At 43.5% G+C, this 18,669-nt stretch overlaps 1 protein-coding gene across 3 annotated transcripts in view; it reads right to left on the reverse strand.

Annotated features, from left to right (window-relative positions):
- NF1 (neurofibromin 1) overlaps nt 1-18,669 on the reverse strand; it is a 206,496-nt gene that overhangs the window by 136,160 nt on the left and 51,667 nt on the right. For all 3 annotated transcript variants that reach the window (XM_066578842.1, XM_066578839.1, XM_066578844.1), the window contains exons 13-21: nt 14,479-14,613; nt 12,532-12,645; nt 10,782-10,861; nt 8,270-8,393; nt 7,892-8,138; nt 6,205-6,278; nt 6,008-6,091; nt 3,473-3,913; nt 3,131-3,270 (exon numbers count right to left, since the gene is read on the reverse strand). In XM_066578842.1, coding sequence (XP_066434939.1) covers nt 3,131-3,270; nt 3,473-3,913; nt 6,008-6,091; nt 6,205-6,278; nt 7,892-8,138; nt 8,270-8,393; nt 10,782-10,861; nt 12,532-12,645; nt 14,479-14,613 — 1,439 coding nt within the window. The remainder of the gene's footprint in view (nt 1-3,130; nt 3,271-3,472; nt 3,914-6,007; nt 6,092-6,204; nt 6,279-7,891; nt 8,139-8,269; nt 8,394-10,781; nt 10,862-12,531; nt 12,646-14,478; nt 14,614-18,669) is intronic.

Genomic DNA, 18,669 nt, shown 5'->3' on the forward strand with positions numbered 1-18,669 from the left:
ACTATAATTTCTCGTCCATATCATTGGGGGACACAGCTTTGAGATTGGGTATATAGCACTTGCTGACACTAAGCAGACAAACAAGTTGGCTCCCCACCTGCTATATACCCTCTGCAGGAACTCAGCTATTCAGTTTTTAGCTTAGTGTCTGTAGGAGGCAGACCTCTTCAATCAAGGTCTTCAGGACTACAGGGATATAGGGACAGGCCAGGCAGCTCCCTACCTGTTCCCCACGAGGAGGGCGGACAGCAAGTGTCTGTCCTCTTCCAGGAAGCAATTGCAGGTCGACTGAGCAGCATTGCTCTCTGATCTACCCTTACGCAGGAGGGAGAACGGCCAGACATTGCTGTCCGTTGTCTGCACTACCTGAAGAAGAAAAGGTGGCATGGCTGGGGTCCACTTCGTTGCCCGCCAGCCATAGGTCCCCCGGGAAAGCTGCCGCTCCCCTCAAAGCGGGGTATGGGGAGCTGGTCGGGGAACCCTGCTGGAGACAAGGAAGGAAGAAAGAAGATACATGAGTAAAAAGGAGTAGGTAAGAAAATTGCTTCCCTTGCTACCCTGTCCCTGTACAGGAGTCCCCTCCTGTGTCATGCTGCCTGACAGGCTGTGCATTTGTTGCATGCGGGAGGGTATTTGCTGCCATGCTGTGTGTTGCACCATCTGGCTTGTGTTATGCCTACACTGGCCGCCTTGGGGCCACATTAGAGCTTGCTGCTGGGATGGTTCTGTTTTCTCAGGCCCCTTTATGCTAGGTCTCGGAGCATGCTGGATGCCTAGGCACCCATTAACGCTAGTCTCGGTTAAAGAGCCAATTAGGCTTCTTTACACATACATGCGGCTTTCCTACCACTTGGGTACTACTATTGAACCTCCCAAGGTCAAAGCTGTGTCCCCCAATGATACAGACAAGATAGCTAGATTTTGTAAGGAACTTACCATAAAATCTCTTTCTCGTCCTGTTCATTGGGGGACACAGCACCCACCCGATAGGGGTTCTCTTTTTGTTTTCAATGGTCACACTGGTGCCCTCCTAAATTATTTTAAGCACTACTGTTTCTAACAAGCCCCACTGGGGCGCTCCTACTGCTTGCATACAAAATTGATTAGCTGAGTTCTTGCAGACGGTATATAGCAAGCGGGGAGCCAACTCATTTGTCTGCTTAGTGTCCGCCTACAATCAACAGGCGCTATATACCCAAGGGCAAAGCTGTGTCCCCAATGAACATGACGAGAAAGAGATTTTACAGTAAGTTCCTTACAAAAATCTAGTTATTGTACTTAGTCTTAAAAGGAAAGGGGAGGCAACTCATTTTAAGTGCTTAAAAGACTATCTTTCACAGATTTTTTTTTTTACATAGCAGTGGTTACATTGAGTTAAAAAAAATAGTAATAAGTTTTAGACTGCAATCTCCATTTGTCATCATTCTCAGACCCACTCAGGGCTCTTCCACACTGGCGATAGATTTTCCTGTGATGCAAGAGTGAGTAAAAACACATGATTTTGAAACCAATGATTTGTAATGGTTTCATTGTCATTTGTGATGTGTTCACTCAAGCCAAGTTGCGATTAAAAAAATCTGCAATTTCGCCCATTGATTACAATGGGGTTGCCGGCCCCAATGAAAACAATGGTAGAAGATTGCGCAAGAGCTTTGGAATCCCCCATAGTGGGGAGGAAGGGGGGGGGGCATATCTACAGGGGATCTCTTACAGGTCTCCACATATTTAGAGAGATAAGTGGCAGGGCTAGAGTGCTTTCACGAGAGCAAGGGGACATGTAGTGGGGCTAGAGAGGTTCTCATAGGGATTCTTTTCTAACCAAGAGGTGATCCGCCCTCTAACCACGCCCCTCTCTAGCCCCAACCCCACTCTCTGGGAAGTCCTCTAACACAACCCCCTCCCCCCAACTCTCCAATTATTGGGAAATATGTAAGAGATCCCCTGAAGCTCCGCCCTCCTCTCCTCACTATGGGGGATTCTAAAGATCTTTCGCGATCTTCTCCCATTGATTTCAACGGGTCCGTCACTGCCGCCGCCGGCCCCATTGACATCAATGGGCGATATTGAGGATTTTTTTTTTTATCACCAGTTGGCTTGAGAAAACACATCGCAAATGAGAATGAAAGCACAGAAAATCATTGTTTTCAAAATCATGCGTTTTCATCATCTCTCACATCACAGGTAAATCTATCACCACTGTGGAAGAGCCCTTATATTTACTTTGCAGCCTGCTCCTAGGTTTTAGACTTGAATGTACACGGGCGGATTTGAATTGTGGAATCAGGAGAAGGAGACCGCCTCTGGATTCCGCAGCAAACACGGCCCATAGCCTGCAATGCAAAAAGGATCCCTCATGCACACAAGCAGAAAACAATTGAGGTTTCTGCTTGCCAATGAAAAATCGCAGCATGCTCCAGTTTTCTGCGGATTCCGCATGGACAGCTTCCATTGAAGTCAATGGCAGCTGTCCGACTCGCGGCCCATTTACAATTGACATTGCAGACAGGCTGCAAATTCCACGGGAGAAGAATACTGCGCTTGTCCGACAGCGAGCCATGCAGACCATCCACAGTACAGAAAAGAAGAAAATACAGGTACACGCAGATGCCAGCTGGGCACAGGGTCAGATTCGCCCGAGTGCATGCAACCTAATACATGGGAAATGTGATAACGATCACATTTTGCATTCCCTTAACTAGCTCTCATATATCAGCCCAGCTTAATTTTTGGGCTGCTTACTTCTACAGGCATTGAGGAATACCCTATCCCTTGAGTGTCAGACACTGATTCTGCATAGTTTCACTTATCTGCCCTCTCTGAAGACTGAGAGGTTTCCTCACCAGACCCCCAGGTCCACACCCAGATCTGCAACTTCCTCATCCCTGTTGACATCTTTAACAATGCAGTGTTGTTCGAGCAGTGTGCCATCTTATCGATGCAGAAGCAGCAGAACAACCACTCATGTGAAGAAGTTATAAAGTTTTAACATCAGAAAAAAATGGTAGGAAACTTTTAATGAAGACTATTTATAAAATGGTTTAACTTTACATTTAGGAAGCAAAATCAGTTCAAAAAACCAATTAAAATTTACATCAGACTAATAAAAAAAGAGTCTTGTATTGCGGATTACCTGACTAGATTTAGCATCATAGTCTCAAGACTGGCTTGCCCCAGATGTTCTGAACTGCCTTCTGTGTGATTGTCAAGCAAGTTCTTCAGAATAGTAATTGTCTGTTCAACAAACTGGGTATTGGTGTCATTCAGTAAAACCTATAATGCAAAAACAAAGCAAAACCAGGAAACCTCAATATATTAACAGCTTAACAGGAGAGACGCAAAGGGACATGCAGAAGTGTATGCACAAGAAGGGTGTAGGCAGATGGACTGCTGCTTTCTGGATAAGACTGCCAAACTAAGATGTAACTGTACACATGTGTAAAACACATTAGAGCATTAGAGTCGTCCTCCTTACCTGCCCCTGGGAGTCAAAGAACTTGCTGATATTGTTCTTCATTTTGTTAAATAACATTGGATATAACGCAGGGCTTAATTCTAAACCAACCAAGTCTTTAATGTTTGTTCGTATCTGCACTCCAACTTTCTCATTGTTGCACACCATCAAAGATAAAAGCCTGTCGAGAAACTTGCTGACAGGAGTTTCTGCGTTTCCCTCAGTAGACACCATTGAGATGACAGAGCCTTTGCGTTCATTTATAGCCCCCATGGGTGGACTGTATGTGACAAGTCCAGCATTGCTGCGATGCTGCAAACAAACTCCACCAAGGGCAGACAGAAACCCGGTCATGTTTATCCACTCCTGAAGAGAGTCCGTATCGGAAAGATCTATAGATCCTCCTCCGCTCACATGAGACATTCGCCTCTTCACAATGGTTTTATGAAGGCTTTCTGCGACCTGGAGGCAAATGCATTAGAATGAATCATAAGCAGACAGACATAATATAAACTAGTCTGAAGGCGAAGGAGTAACTGAACTGGTAAACGCACTCTACAAAAGTCCCCAACAGAATATACATAGAGAAGGTCAATTCAAGTATCTGAAACAATGCACAAACAATAATAAAGAGGACCCGTCACGTCTTCCAAGAGGCCAGCTTTAGTGAAGAAGTGGATTCCCCAGAGCAGTTTTGGAGCATCTGTTCTTCTAATTCTGTGTTACACCTTTACCCTGTTATTCCTCCTAGTAATTTAGGAATACATTGCCATCTGGGTGACAGCAGTTAGGAGCCGACTGTAGCAGTCTGTGTAGTGACACACCCCTTTAACAAGAGGAATGGTAACACCCAGTTGACAATTTAAGAGCCATTTACATTGGACGGTTATTGATTAAAATTAGTTCAAACGAATGAAATTAAGCGATAATCGTCCCTACAAGTGCAAAAAGACTGTTTACCATTTGTTCACCTCTCGCTATTGCTGACTTTCAGTTAGCATAAAAAGCAAGTATCGCTGGATTCTCGCTACATGTAAACGCACTCTTCTCAGTGCTTCACATAGAAGGTGAGGCGCTGAGCAAGAAGCCCGCGATCCAGTGGTGAAGTCTGCCTGTCTAAAACGCTCGGCACAAGCACAAACAACCTTAGCAGTGACATCAGCGCTTCTGCAGTTGTTTAGATGACGGTCGTCCCGTCTGAGTTATTTCATGTGCACTGGAAGTATTTATTTACGAACAGCCATGTCAGGTTTGATGAAAGGTCCTCTTTATTAACCCTTTCCAATCCAATTTGTATCCTAGTTTTCCTAGGGGTCTTACTCTTTTTCTGCCGTTATACAACGGCGCTATCTGCTGGCTAAAGCCAGTACTGCATGAGGGGACACGTTGAATAGGCTCCGACAGCAGAAAGGCTGGCAATATACAGTAAGAGAACCCCGACGGATGTCTCCCAACATTAGAGCTGTAGAGCCTTAAATCATAATGTCTTCAGAGGTCAGACAGTGGATTGGAAAGGGTTAACACAATGAGGATGCCAATATTTTGGGCTTCAAGAGGCATGATAAATTTTTCCAGGATCAGTGGCATTGTTAAGGCCCATTTACACGTAATGATTATCACTTAAAATTTGTTCAAACGACCGAAAATGAGCAATAATCATGTAAACGAGCACATTGTGCAGTTTTCGTTTGAACGATGATTTTTAAAGTTAACTTAAAATCCATCCTTCAGCTAGTGACAGATAAAGCAAACATTTATCTCTCAGACTGCACACTGTTACCTTAACGGCAGTCGTCAGATAACATTGTAATCTGTTAGCAGAGCAATTCAGCTGTGTGTACAACTGGGTGTGTAACTAATCCCAGGCTTTGCTCTGCAAACAGCTCCTGGAGGTCCTTTTACATGCAAATGAAGATGTAAAGTGTTAATGGCCATTAACACTTTCTGCAAAAAGATCGCTAAATCTTTGTTGTTTGAAAGATTATCTTTGCGTGTAAACGAGCCTTTACTGGCACCATTTTGAGGTACATATAATGTATTTAAGAGACTGTACTAATTTCTTTGGACAATTGAGTAAACCGTTAAATATACCATTACCTCTTTCCTAAAGGAAGGGGCAGTTTAAAAAGTTATAGAATTCATGGAGCCACATCATCAATTCAAAAGCAAAGTAAAGACTGCATGGCAATTCTATTCTCAAAACAGTGGGCGTTTCATTGGTCGAACCTCTGCTGATCATATCCTAGGGATAGGTCACTGTGCATATCCCAGTGATAACATCATTTGTCAGAAGAATCCGTTACCCGAGAGCTTTATTTAGTATTGAACACTAGACATTCCAGCAAAATACATCTGTGACAGTTAGATTAATGACACATACATAATATCAAATGCCAAGAAGTCCCCTCAGATGCTAAAATCTCCAGCCAGTATGTAGCGTTATACCTTAAATACGGATTCTGATCTTTTTTTGTTTTTGTTTATTTTAAAGTGGAAATTATAGTACATTTCATTTTTAAAAATTCTAAGAAAAAAGTACAATAACCATTTCTCTACCTGACCATCTTCCAGTTTAGTCTTTGGGAAATTTAAGATTAACTTTGTTGCTTGCTCCCATTTTGCATATGTGTCTTCCCAAGCCTAGAAAGAAAGAAACATTATAGTATTTGGAAGTGTTACAGAACAAGTCTAACAAACCAACACATTGTGAACTACACTAACATAGCTTAGTACTGTATGGCAGAACATCTCACCTCTGTGTTTCCAGCTGTTGGATGCTCTATTCTCCTAAGTAAGGCCATAACGCGCTTCTGTAGAGCTGCTCTGCCTAAAACACAGCATAGAAAATATCCATGGCAGTTACTCACTGAAGAGAAGAGGTCTGCTTTCCATTTGCTAGAAGGACAGGTTATGGGCCATTTACACGGGACGATTATCGCTCGAAATTCAGTCAAACGAACAAATCTGAGCGATATTTGCGCAGTGTAAATGCACGGAAATCGGTCACAGGTTTTCAGTCAGCTTAAAAACCATCGCTGGATCGCAAGCTTTTCATTAAGTGTAAATACTCCCCGCTCAGCGCTTCACATAGCAGCACGCGATTCAGCGGTGAAGACTGCCAGTGTAAACGCTCTGCACAAACACTGATGGCCTTAGTGCTGACATCAACACTAGTGTAGTCATTTACTCAAATATCTGCCCATGTTAAAGGGCCATTAGTGACAAGAAACGGTTACCAAATCCCCAGATAAGTAAGTTATAAATCAGATCTACGAAAAAAAACCACAAATCTTGCCAAGCATCGTCATATCCCATCAAGCAGTAATAGGGGGGGTATACTGCTGGCATGGTAGCCCATGAAATTGAACATTCGTTCTTTGAGGAGTATGGATGATGGCAGACACTGGAGTGCTAGTCAAGAACACCATGTAGCTTCACATTTGTGCAAAGCATTTTGTTTCATACAAAACCCTCTCTCCAGCTTAATTAAAGCATTTCCCCAGATGAGGAGAACAGCCTGAGAATTATTGGGAATAACCTTGAAGTACCCTACCATTTCATTATACTGCACATTCTAAAATTAGGCATGTGGCAATGGAGGGGGACAAGTTGGACAGTACAACTGCTAAGGCCCAATGTGCACTGGCGGATTTGAATTGCGGAATCCGTGCAGGGTGTCTGCGTAGAAGATCCGCGGTTCAAGCCGCCGATAGGAAACCATGGGCGTCCACACTGAATTTTGAAATGTGGATCTGGTTTCCGGATTCCACATGCAGATAATAAAATCGCAGCATGCTCCATTTTTGTGCGTTTCCCGCACAGACGGCTTCCATTCCAGTCAATGGAAGTTCTCCGATCCATGGTCCATCTGCAACTGACATTTCAATGGGCTGGTTCTCATTTCCCTTTTTTGCATGCGTGGGGGGTTGGGGGGTGGGGGGTGGACAGCATATTCCACTTCTGTGCACATCTGCGCACCAAAATGCCCCTCCAGAAGTCTAGAGAATTCGGAAATGCAAGCATAATCCGCAGCTGGGATGCGCAATACACTCTGCAATTCAGAGAGAAAAAACACCTGGAACTCATCGAGCTAAATAGCCATTTAAATGGGGCATGGTTGTGTCCCTTGCACAAAAAGACACACCCTGAAAGTGTAAAAAGTACAGTAAAATGTACCTGCTACACATGCAAAAAAGGCTCGCTAATAGCGCAATACATTGCGCTGAGTCGCACGTAATTGTGTATACGCCCACGTGAAGCCGCCCTTATTACTGACAAAAGAAGCAGACAGGTCAGGCCTTGGAAACTTCACCATCCAGCATGCTCCCGGCATCTTTAGAGGGAGTTCTGAATGATTAAACTTTAGACATTTCTTGTAATAAATGACCAATACTACGTCCATCCTTAATACACTAGTGCTCATCCAATATATGCCCCTACCAGTTGACATCATGTTGCTAACAGATGCAAACTCCATGAATGTGTTGTAATTTGGCAAGAAATTGTGGACAGACACTTCATCCACCCCACAGCGGATTTCAGCCTCTTCACACAAGCTCCGGAAGCAGGACATCGCCACAAGAACGGCTTCAATATCTGGGCTCCAGAGAAACATGTAGAGAGAAACTTCCAATTTAGTCTGAGCTTGCCGGCATATTGGGATTCCACTTCCAGCTGCAGCACTTTCCTAAAGGAAGGGGCAGTTTAAGAAGTTATAGAATTCATGGAGTCACATCATCAATTCAAAAGCAAAGTAAAGACTGCATGGCATATCAGGGAGACTTGCATGAAGCACCAAATGACAAATCTGAAAAATACCTTATACTTGAGAAGAAATTTATTTCTGCATATCAGAATTTCTCGCAGCCATTTAAGGACTTCTGTGCTGTTGAGCATTTGGTGGCCTGTCAGCTTCTTACAGATGTAGAAAATCATTTGAGAACTAGGAGAGAAACAGAATTTAAAAAAAAAAATCAGATTATAAAATAAACTATCCACAGCCAGAATTTAAAGGGATTATCCAGATAGCAGCCGCCGGGATACACCGGGGGTGGGGCAGAAGCACTGCTCCAACCCCTGCGTAGCAGCCGGCAGTCATAATGGCAATCATTATAATTCCTGTCTGTACAGAGATGTATATAAGGTATATAAAGCAAATACTAATAAAAACAGCCACTGTACCTTATATAAATTCCTCTCTCCCCAGGAACGGGCACGGGTCAACCATGGAATATGGATACAAAACTCTTACATAACCCTTATAGACATATTTCTGAGATATCTAACAATCTTGCCAAGCATCATCGTATAGCATAGAGCAGTAATAGGAGGGGTATACTGCTGGCATGGTAGCCCATGATATTGAACATTGGTTCTCGAGGAGTATGGATGGTGGCAGACACTGGACTGCTAGTCAAGGACGCCAGGTAGCTTCAAATTTGTGCAAAGCACTTGGTTTCCTACGAAACCCTCTCTCAAGCTTAATTAAAGAATTTTAGATTTTAAAGGGTTTTTCAGTTCCAATATGATTTTTTAGTGACAGAGGCACCTGTTTAAAAATAGCAAAACTAGCGATACTTGTCATTCGTGCCTTGGGAATCCTGGGCTGTAGCCCCGCGGTCGTTTTTGGGTTGGAACGGCAACTAGATAACGGCTGCAGCCAATCAGAGGCCTTAGCAGACAGATGTCATTCTCCGGTCATATCTGCTTACAGAATCGGAGCAAATATGCCAGGAGATCGGTGCCTGGGTGCTGAAGCCATCAGGTGGTAGCTATTCCAAAGCAAAGACTGGGAGGACCGTGGAGCTGCAGCGCTGAATGGCCAATGCTGAGGATGGGCAAGTACCACTGGTTTTGTTATTTTGAAACATGCATGTGTCATTAAAAAAAAATCATATTGGAACTGGACAACCCTTTTACGTTCTCTATGGCTGGGAGGTTCCGTCAGCGCCCAATAAAAGGTCATCAACTTCCTCGCTTGTAACAGAATGCAGGATATTGCAATAGTCACTGGAATATCCTCCATTTCTAAGGTTATCAAACCTAACAGGCACACTGTAGAGCGAAACTATAAACCTCCAATACAAGGCGCAACTTTTCCCTCTGGTAAGAACCCAAAGCTACACATTCCCATAGCATGTGCATTAGATGCGCATCCTCTATATTACAGCGTGGACAATTGCTGTAGAGCAAGCAGAATAGATGTAATTGTTGAGCCTCAAACATGGATAACTTAGACCTACTAACAAATCAATCATAGCATATAAAGCCCATAGTAATCTATAATTGGTCCACGTTATTAAGGCCTCTCTCCTCCCAAAACCTAGGCTCTTCTAGTTTGGTATAATTGATCACTACAAGAGTTTCTCAAACGAGGGTGACTTGAGAACACCCAGTCTCCTGTCATTTTCACGGCCAACATAGGATACCACTTTTGTAAATTAGCAATACCACCAGTTTCCAAGGTCTATAAAGGATTTTCCATGTACGAGGGGCCCTGCTGCCCTTACCCAGATGATACTGACCTGATAAGCGCCCAACCGCCTAATCCGTGCTACAGGGTCTTTACATAGAAGCTGAAGATAAGGCAGCAATCTAGAACCAAAACCCATCTTTTTAAGTACAGTTCCACTCAACAGTACTAAAAGGCTTGGCAGCATAGGGGGAAAGGACTAAATGTGGAGCTGGAGCTCATCTGCAAATTTAGGAAAAGGCACAGAAGGTTTATTGCGGTTGATTTATTCGGTATAAAGCCAGTTTGATCTTTGTGAATAACCTGTGATATTCTCCAACCAACGTATTTGTATGCACTTTAGCTAACAATCTGACATCTAATGGGAGCGACGAAATTCACCAGCATGATTCTAGGAGAGTATGATCCTCCCTAGGGTAGGCAAGACTACGAAAACTGCTTCCCTCACTGAATCTGGTCGTTGGCCCTTCTCCAGCGCCTCCTGGAACACATTTAAGAGACGTGGTAAAAGAACAGCTTCAGGGTTTTTTTCCACCCGGGAGCCCACCTAACCCAGTGATTTATCTCATTGGCAATGATCAGTAGTTTATTCTCCAGCTTCTCAATGGTTAGAGGTCTTTTAAGCGCAAATCTGACAATTTGAGCATCGCTACTGTAGAATTATTCTATTCAATTTCGCCATTCAGGGGTCTAGAGTAATATAATTTACTATAATATATGCTTAAATTGCAAAGGATGTCTACACTATCCTTAAGTATACTTCCAGCTTCTGATTTGTTAGTGGAAAAACATTTAAATAATAATAAAAATAATTAAAAAATGTAAAAAAAAAAAAAAGAGCTCGAACTAATGTATTACCTTATTTCCCAAAACGTTTCTACTGGTGCATCCGGATTCCACAGCTCAATACTGTCTGGTTGATGTAGAACCAGCAATGCCTATTAGACAAAGAATACATTCATTACGACAAAATGGGGGTGGTTCTTTGAAGCTGAATTCAGGTGCTGAAGAGGTATTCCCATGGCAGACACTTATGGCCTATCCAGAGAATGCGTTTGATATATGTGGGTGTCTGCTTTGGATAAAAGAAAAAAAAAAAGGTTTGGTGCGGTGTTAACCAGTAGAGCAAAATGTGATTGTTCTCAGTGGGAGAAACCAAGTAATCTTGTAGATATGATACATTTTAAAAGAGATGATGTTATAGTGAGCCAAGTAGGTTGGAAAGCTCGCTAAAACATCATGTTTTTTTGTTAGCTATTAAAACGTATCATACACGTTTCAGTCTAATCTAAATCACTAAAAATTGTCTGGTCATTTGGGACCGAAGCATTCTGGTTGTTACCGAAGTAAATGATCTCAGAAAGGTGCCATCCTGTAGATACAAGATTACTTGGTGTCTTTTGCTGAGAACAATGACATTCAGCTTTGGAAGTTATGAGTATGTTAAACCTCATGCCACATCCAAGTGAGAATAGAGGTTGCCACGCATGTGCATGAATATATTTACTTCCATCAGAATTGAGCGAGTTCCATGTGCCATAAATGTCTGATCAAAATCAGACATTTGAGAGCTTTTTAGTTCACAGTTGAGATGTGGATCCTTAAGGCCTCATGTCCACGGGGAAAATAAGATCCGCTGCAGATTCTCCATGTAGAATCTGCAGCGGGTCCCTCCTGCCCCGCAGACATGAGCGCCGAAAATAAGAATTTAAAAGCATTTACCTATCTGGCGCGGGCGGGGAAGGTCAGCTGTTCCTCACGGCCGGATCTTCATTTTCGGCCGGCGGATGAATTCCTCACGCCGGCGGCACGTCGCCGGCACGTCGTCGACGTGCTGCGCGCATGCGCCGGGCACATCCGCCGAGCCGAAGCAAGGAAGATGCGGCCGTGAGGAAGAGGAGACCTTCCCGGTCCGCTACGGATGGTAAATACTTTAAATTCCTATTTTAGGTCTCCCGCGGATCCGGACGGCTTCCATAGGCTTCAATAGAAGCCCGCGGGAGCCGTCCCCGCGGGAGACCCGCACGAAAATGGAGCATGGTCCAGATTTTTCCATGCTCCATTTTTTTTTAAATCCCTTTTATTGACGATCCGCGGGTATTTATCTACCCGCGGGTGGTCAATGCATCCCTATGGGGTGCGGATCCGCGCGCGGGAGATCCGCTGCGGATTCTAAATCTCATTTTGCCCGTGGACATGAGCCCTAAGGCTGCAATGTAAACATGCAGTATAACAAGGGGGAATCAACACTGGCCCTCCAAATGAACAGTGCGCCAGTTTCCCCAACAAGTCGTAAGCTAGGACACTCGTTTCATAGATAGGACGTTCCATCCAGAAAACTGGTATAAATACATTGATAAACACGACCCAATCGATGTGCCTGGTTCTTGTTTACTTCCTTAACAATCAGAGTGCTTTGGTCCCAAATGACCAGACAATTGTTAGGCATTTAGATCGGACTGAAACGTGTAAACAGTTATGTCCTGTCTCTCGCCATAGGTTTTAATTTCAATTCTCAACAAAGTCCTGGATTTTATAGTGGATGCTGGATCTTCTTGCTGTTTCTTCTTAAAGAGCAATGTAAGTAAAATGAGGAACTCAAGCTCACCTCCATGGCCTCTTGTGCTATCTCCGGCATGTTTGTCTGTGGGACCAGCTGCACCAAACCATTGATTAACTCTGCAGTGCTGTTCTGTGTGTCAGGTCCTGCTTTTCCTGCGTTCTGGAAACACAGAAAAATAAAGAAAATTTCTAGATTATGGCTTCACCTCTCATTGGATGCAAAAATAACCAGAGTCAGCAAATATAAAGTTCTAGATCAGTGTTCCCCCAACTCCAGTCCTCAGGGACCCCCAACAGGTCATGTTTTCAGGATTCCCTCAGTATTGCACAGGTGATATAATTATTGTCAGTGCCTCAGACGGTGCCACAGGTGTTCTTACTATAGGATATACTGAAAACATGACCTGTTGGGGGTCAATAAGGACTGGAATTTGGAAAACACTGTTCTAGATACTTCAATAAAATAATTACATGCGTTTAACTGAAAATAAGTCATTATTGTCCAATTGTTGGGAGATTCAACCCTCGGGCCTCCTCCTGATTAGCAGAGTGACTGGGTTCTGGGGGGTCCTCCAGGAAGCACTGTGTCCCCCTCATTGTTTACACAGGCACAGCAGTTTGCCCTTATGGGTGTATGTACCTAGTAAGGCCCCCTGTCCACGGGCGTTGCGAAGTCCCGTGGTAGGGAGCATGAGCCACCGCCAAATCTCCACTGGTCAGCCCTATCTGATAGATAGGCTGGCCGCGGAGAATCGAAGCAATTTGCACCATGCTGCAAATTGCCCGCCGCGAGCGGAGAATCGCAATGATTCTCCGCTTGTGGACAGGGGCCGGCCCTTTCCATAACAATGTTATGGAAAGTGACGGCCGGCGTGATTCGCTGGTGGCTTACCACCGGCGAATACACGTCCGTGGACAGGGGGCCTAATGCAGCTCAGTTCAATTTACTTGGGGAATTAGTGATTATTACAGATATTGAGGAAGAAGCCGCTTTCTCCAAATAAAATAGGCCAAAATTTCAGATCTACTACTGATGGATGAAAAATCTAACAAATAGGAAAAATTATCTAATTTTGGAAAGATCTTTCAGACAGAATACCTATTAAGTGCTGTATACACTACATAGTCTGTTTGACTTTTTAATGTACCATATTGCTGTCTCAAAATGACATAATGCATCCTGTGAAGAATTTGTCAAATTAACAATATGAGCAAAAATGTCACAAGTTTTGGCAATGCCTGATTTACGCGGAAAAATTATATTTTCTATTTGCGCATCGCTCATGCCATTTTTTTAAAATAGCGGGCAGCTTAGTGGGAACTGGCATGCGTCATAGATTTAATTATAATTTACAAGACAAACTCATAGCTGGCACACATTTCTTTTTGGACACACAGACAGCCCAAGATGCACATAATGTAATAAGAGACGTGCATCTTTATATTATCCACATTGGCATAAGATGTGCCTAATATGTTAAGATTGGCAAGTAAAGCACCAGACTCACCTGATGATCATATTTGCCTTGGCAGTAGCTGCCTGACACTGGTTGCTCCAGTAAAGCCTATAGTTAACTAGAATCCCCTAAACCACGTCAGTGTTACCCAATGGTTTCCTATTTAGGGTGTAATGATGACATGCATTTCCTCTGCCCATGTGCATAACCTTACATTTATCAGTGTTGAACCTAATTTGCCACTTTTCTGCCCAAGCCCCCAACTTCTCCAGATCCTTTTGCATTTAGAGCAGTGTTCCCCAACTCCAGTCCTCAGGGACCCCCAACAGGTCATGTTCTCAGGATTTCCTCAGTATCGCACAGGTAATATAACAATTGTCGGGGGTCCCTGAGGACTGGCGTTGAGCAACACTGATTGAGACAACACCTGACAAATACTACCATATTACATATATTTTATATCCATTGTAATGTGACTTTTTATCACAGCCATCAAGATACAAAGGCAAGTGATCTGTGCAAAATCAGTTACTTACATATAAAAGCAGCTTTGGGTCCCCATGGATGAGTTTGACCATAGACAGCAACAAGTACTTATAACTTCGGGTCTCCAGGTCAGTGGGCTTCTCTTTAAATTTAAGGTATGGCATTTTCTCTTTAAAGGTAAGACTCTGAGGAAAAATTCCAGCACACTGTCAACAGAAGGAATTATATACTATACATTTGGCATAAAACGCAGCTAGGAAACATACTCTCATTATCCCATGTGTACAGTAAATAAAGCTGAGCTAAGCAGGGGGTCTCCCACCAGTCATGACGAAAATACAACATTACTGCAACTTGTGTGCATTGCTTCCCTATAGGGGGAAAAGTTTACGATTATGGTAAAAACCGTCACACTGTAATACTACATGTGGTCTATTGGCAGCTTCTTCATAGCGACACAGTGACACTTGCTAAGCGTTGCAGTAATGCTACATTTATACCGCAAACTTGTATTGCAGTGGAGTTATGCCCTAAGAAAAAAAAAAAATCTGAGTAGCTCCTAATTGGCGAATCTTTAAGAACAAAACGTCCGATTCCCTTCCTGATTATGATCTGGTTGGATAAAATTGCGCAGCCAAGAACACTGCATGTCATGAGATGGTGCAAGCAACAGTGTCAACTTTAAATGTATCCGTAATATCTGCCCCATAAACACATCCAGCATACTACAACCACACTTGTACTGTATAAGGGGAGGTTCACAGTACCTCGGCACGCTGACGATTTTGGTTCAGTTTGGGTTCTTTTTGTTGTTTTTTTAAAGTTAGGTTTAACGTAAAATACAATAAAACGTCACAATGTTTGTCGGTATGAAGCTAGCAAATAAAGAGCAAACATTGGATTTCACCCAGGACTGATCATACATGGTGCGGATTTTGGCCCGGATTCCCCATCCTCATTTGAATAGATGAAATCTATGCTTAAATTCCCCATCATAGATTGAGATGCCAGAGAGGATATAACATCTGCACTGCAGGTCAGCTTCTACTGCAGATATTTTTCTGCAGTGTGTGGATAAGACTTCCAATCTACACTGCTGGTAAAAATGTGGTGAATGTTCTGGAAGCCATTCTGCTACATGTGAACCTACCCTTCGAGTACCTTCACACTCAGGGCATCCGCTGCGGCCAGTCTACAGCAGGAAACCCGCAGCAAACACGCTGGAAAGCTGCATGTGGTGGGGATCTGGCCACGGTTTTTGCTGTAAATCTGCTGCGGATTCTAACCTTTGTAAAGGCCCATTTACACGTAATGAGTATCGCCTAAAATTTGTTCAAACGACCGAAAATGAGTGATAATCGTTACATGTAAACACGGGCATTGTGCACTTTTCGTTTGAACAATGAATTTAAGGTGAACTTAAAATGTATCATTCAGCTAATGGAGATAAAGCAAACACATTTATCTCTCAATAGACCGCATGCTTTTCTATTACACTAGCTGGGAGATAACATTGTAATCTGCTGTCAGATGTGTGCACAGCTGGGCATGTGATTAATCCCACGCTGGGCTCTGCAAACAGCTCCTGGAGGCCCTTTTACATGCAAATGAAGATGAGAAAACTGTTAATGGCCATTAACACTTTATGCAAATAGATTGCTAAATCTTTCAATCTTTTAGTCATTTGAAAAATGACCTTTGTGTGTAAATGGGACTTTATTCAAGGTTTGAAATCTGCAACATAAATAACGCAGCACAGATAGGCATGCTGCGGATTTAGAACCTGTAGCATTTTTTGCAAAAAGGGTGTGGCTTCGTTGCAGAAAATATCGGCCCCATGTGCAGGACATTTTAGACATCTCCTTCACATGGCTTGTACTGTAAATGCAGTAGAATTTCTGCAGGAAAATTCACAGCATTTACGGTGTGTGCGAAGCTGGCCTTAAAGGAAAAAAAAACATGTAAAGGAAATGATCATGTGACAGATCTGATCCGTTCACATGGGATGTAAACTGAAATAAAAAACTGTTGTGATTTTTTGGGATCAACTGTACACAAAAATGACCAATGAGAACTTCACCTAGCGTGCAAAAGAAAAAATCCTTAAAGGAGATGTCCCGAGGCAGCAAGTGGGGTTATACACTTCTGTATGGCCATAATAATGCACTTTGTAATATACATTGTGCATTAATTATGAGCCATACAGAAGTTATAAAAAGTTTTATACTTACCTGCTCCGTTGCTAGCGTCCTGGTCTCCATGGTGCCGACTAATTTTTGGCCTCCGATGGCCAAATTAGCCGCGCTTGCGCAGTCCGGGTCTTCTGCTGTTCTCTATGGGGCTCCGTGTAGCTCCGCCCCGTCACGTGCCGATTCCAGCCAATCAGGAGGCTGGAATCGGCAGTGGACCGCACAGAAGAGCTGCGGTCCACGAAGATAGAGGATCCCGGCGGCCATCTTCAGCGGTAAGTATTGAAGTCACCGGACCGCCGGGATTCAGGTAAGCGCTGTGCGGGTGGTTTTTTTAACCCCTGCATCGGGGTTGTCTCGCGCCGAACGGGGGGGGGGGGTTTAAAAAAAAAAAAACCCGTTTCGGCGCGGGACATCTCCTTTAATTCTAAGGATTTCAGGCAAAAACACATAAATTAAATCTATAACAGCACTATACAAAATCATAATAAAAACCAATGAAGTATACATAAGGTTCCATTCAAACCGTTGACAGGATAATCTGTCAAAAAAAAAAAAAAGTGGCATGCAGTGCTATTTTTTCCGGTACATAAGCATCCGATGGAACCTATTACAGTTATTGGGGTCTATCAGACGCTGTTTGTGTCTGTCACATAACAGATCAAACATGCCAATTTTCACATTTTTTGTGAGAAAAGACAAGAACTCATTTTGACGGAGGTGTGAACAAAAGCATTACAAGATGTGTTATGGCCTTTTTAGAGGAGCAGATTTATCGTTGAAATGAGCAATCAAGCGTCATCGCTCGCTCATGCACTCAGACGAGAAATCGATAATTCTTTCACATTCGCTGTAGAAGTGACTGAGAACAACTGAGCGATTGCTATTTAAACCGAACGAGAAGTGAAAGTCAACAATGATTTTTGTGCATGAACAAAATGGACGAGGTAAAAGCGAACGATTACACTGGCCAACACGTATTTTGGTGCAGAGCGTTTGATAGCTGATATAAGGTATATTTCCTGTGCTAGGTTTTCATATATGCCATCCATTTTCCTCTATCAGCCCTAGTTTCTGTGTTATAGGCACTGACTGAATGTTATTACCCTATTCCATATTACACATATGATGGATATAATTAAACAAATACCGTACAAATTAGGCTGGGGATTTGTCGTGGAAATTGCGTCCGGAATTTCGCCGCGGCAAGTCCGCCTGCGCCGCTAATCCGGGGATTAGCCAGCTATGTGGATGAGATTTCTCAGAAATCTCGTCCACGCGGGACGGCAAATCCGCCACGGCAAAGCCGGCACTGCGGCGCGGATTCGCCGGCCGCAGCATGTTCATTTTTTTACTTCTTCCGATGCGGCTGCGCTCTCCTTTATGGGAGCACTGGCCGCAGCGGAAGAGCAGGCGGCTAGGCCGCTTCAAAACCTGCGGCTAAGTGCCGCGGGTTTTGAAGCAGCGCTTCTCCCGGCGGAAATCTCGCGGGGTTTTCGCTGCAGCCAAACTGCGAGATTTCCGCTAGGAATCTGCCCCGTGTGAACTCAGCCTTTTACAATACAGTTCTCTTCTACAATATTGTGATGCAAGGAACAAAACAAAGTGGACTACAACAATTTATTACAAATAATGAAAATATAACCATAAATGAAACAGACATTAGTTGAGGAAACTTCTTTTATGGGACATTCGTGAATGAACTCTGGTAGGAGAGTCTCTTTGTAAATTCCAGCAGTAATCAGCCATCATATGTTTATCACATCGTCACTGATAACGATCTTCCATGGTCCTAATGTCTTGGTGAAATCTTTCACTTTGTTCTTCACTGAAGTCACCCAAAGTATCTAAAAAACGGTCCAAGTGGCTGTGAAGGTGGTGAACCTTAATCACCTCACAGCCGTCTCACACAGACCCCCACTGGCAGAGCCAACAGCAGCTTCCAGGACCTGTGATGCCACCAGTGTGGGAGTAGTCAACGATCACACAGTACCTGTGTGTGTGTGTGTGTGTGTGTGTGTGTGTGTGTGTGTGTGTGTGTGTGTGTGTGTG

This window comes from Eleutherodactylus coqui, chromosome 1 (genome assembly GCF_035609145.1).
Source record: "Eleutherodactylus coqui strain aEleCoq1 chromosome 1, aEleCoq1.hap1, whole genome shotgun sequence".
NCBI lineage: Eukaryota > Metazoa > Chordata > Amphibia > Anura > Eleutherodactylidae > Eleutherodactylus > Eleutherodactylus coqui.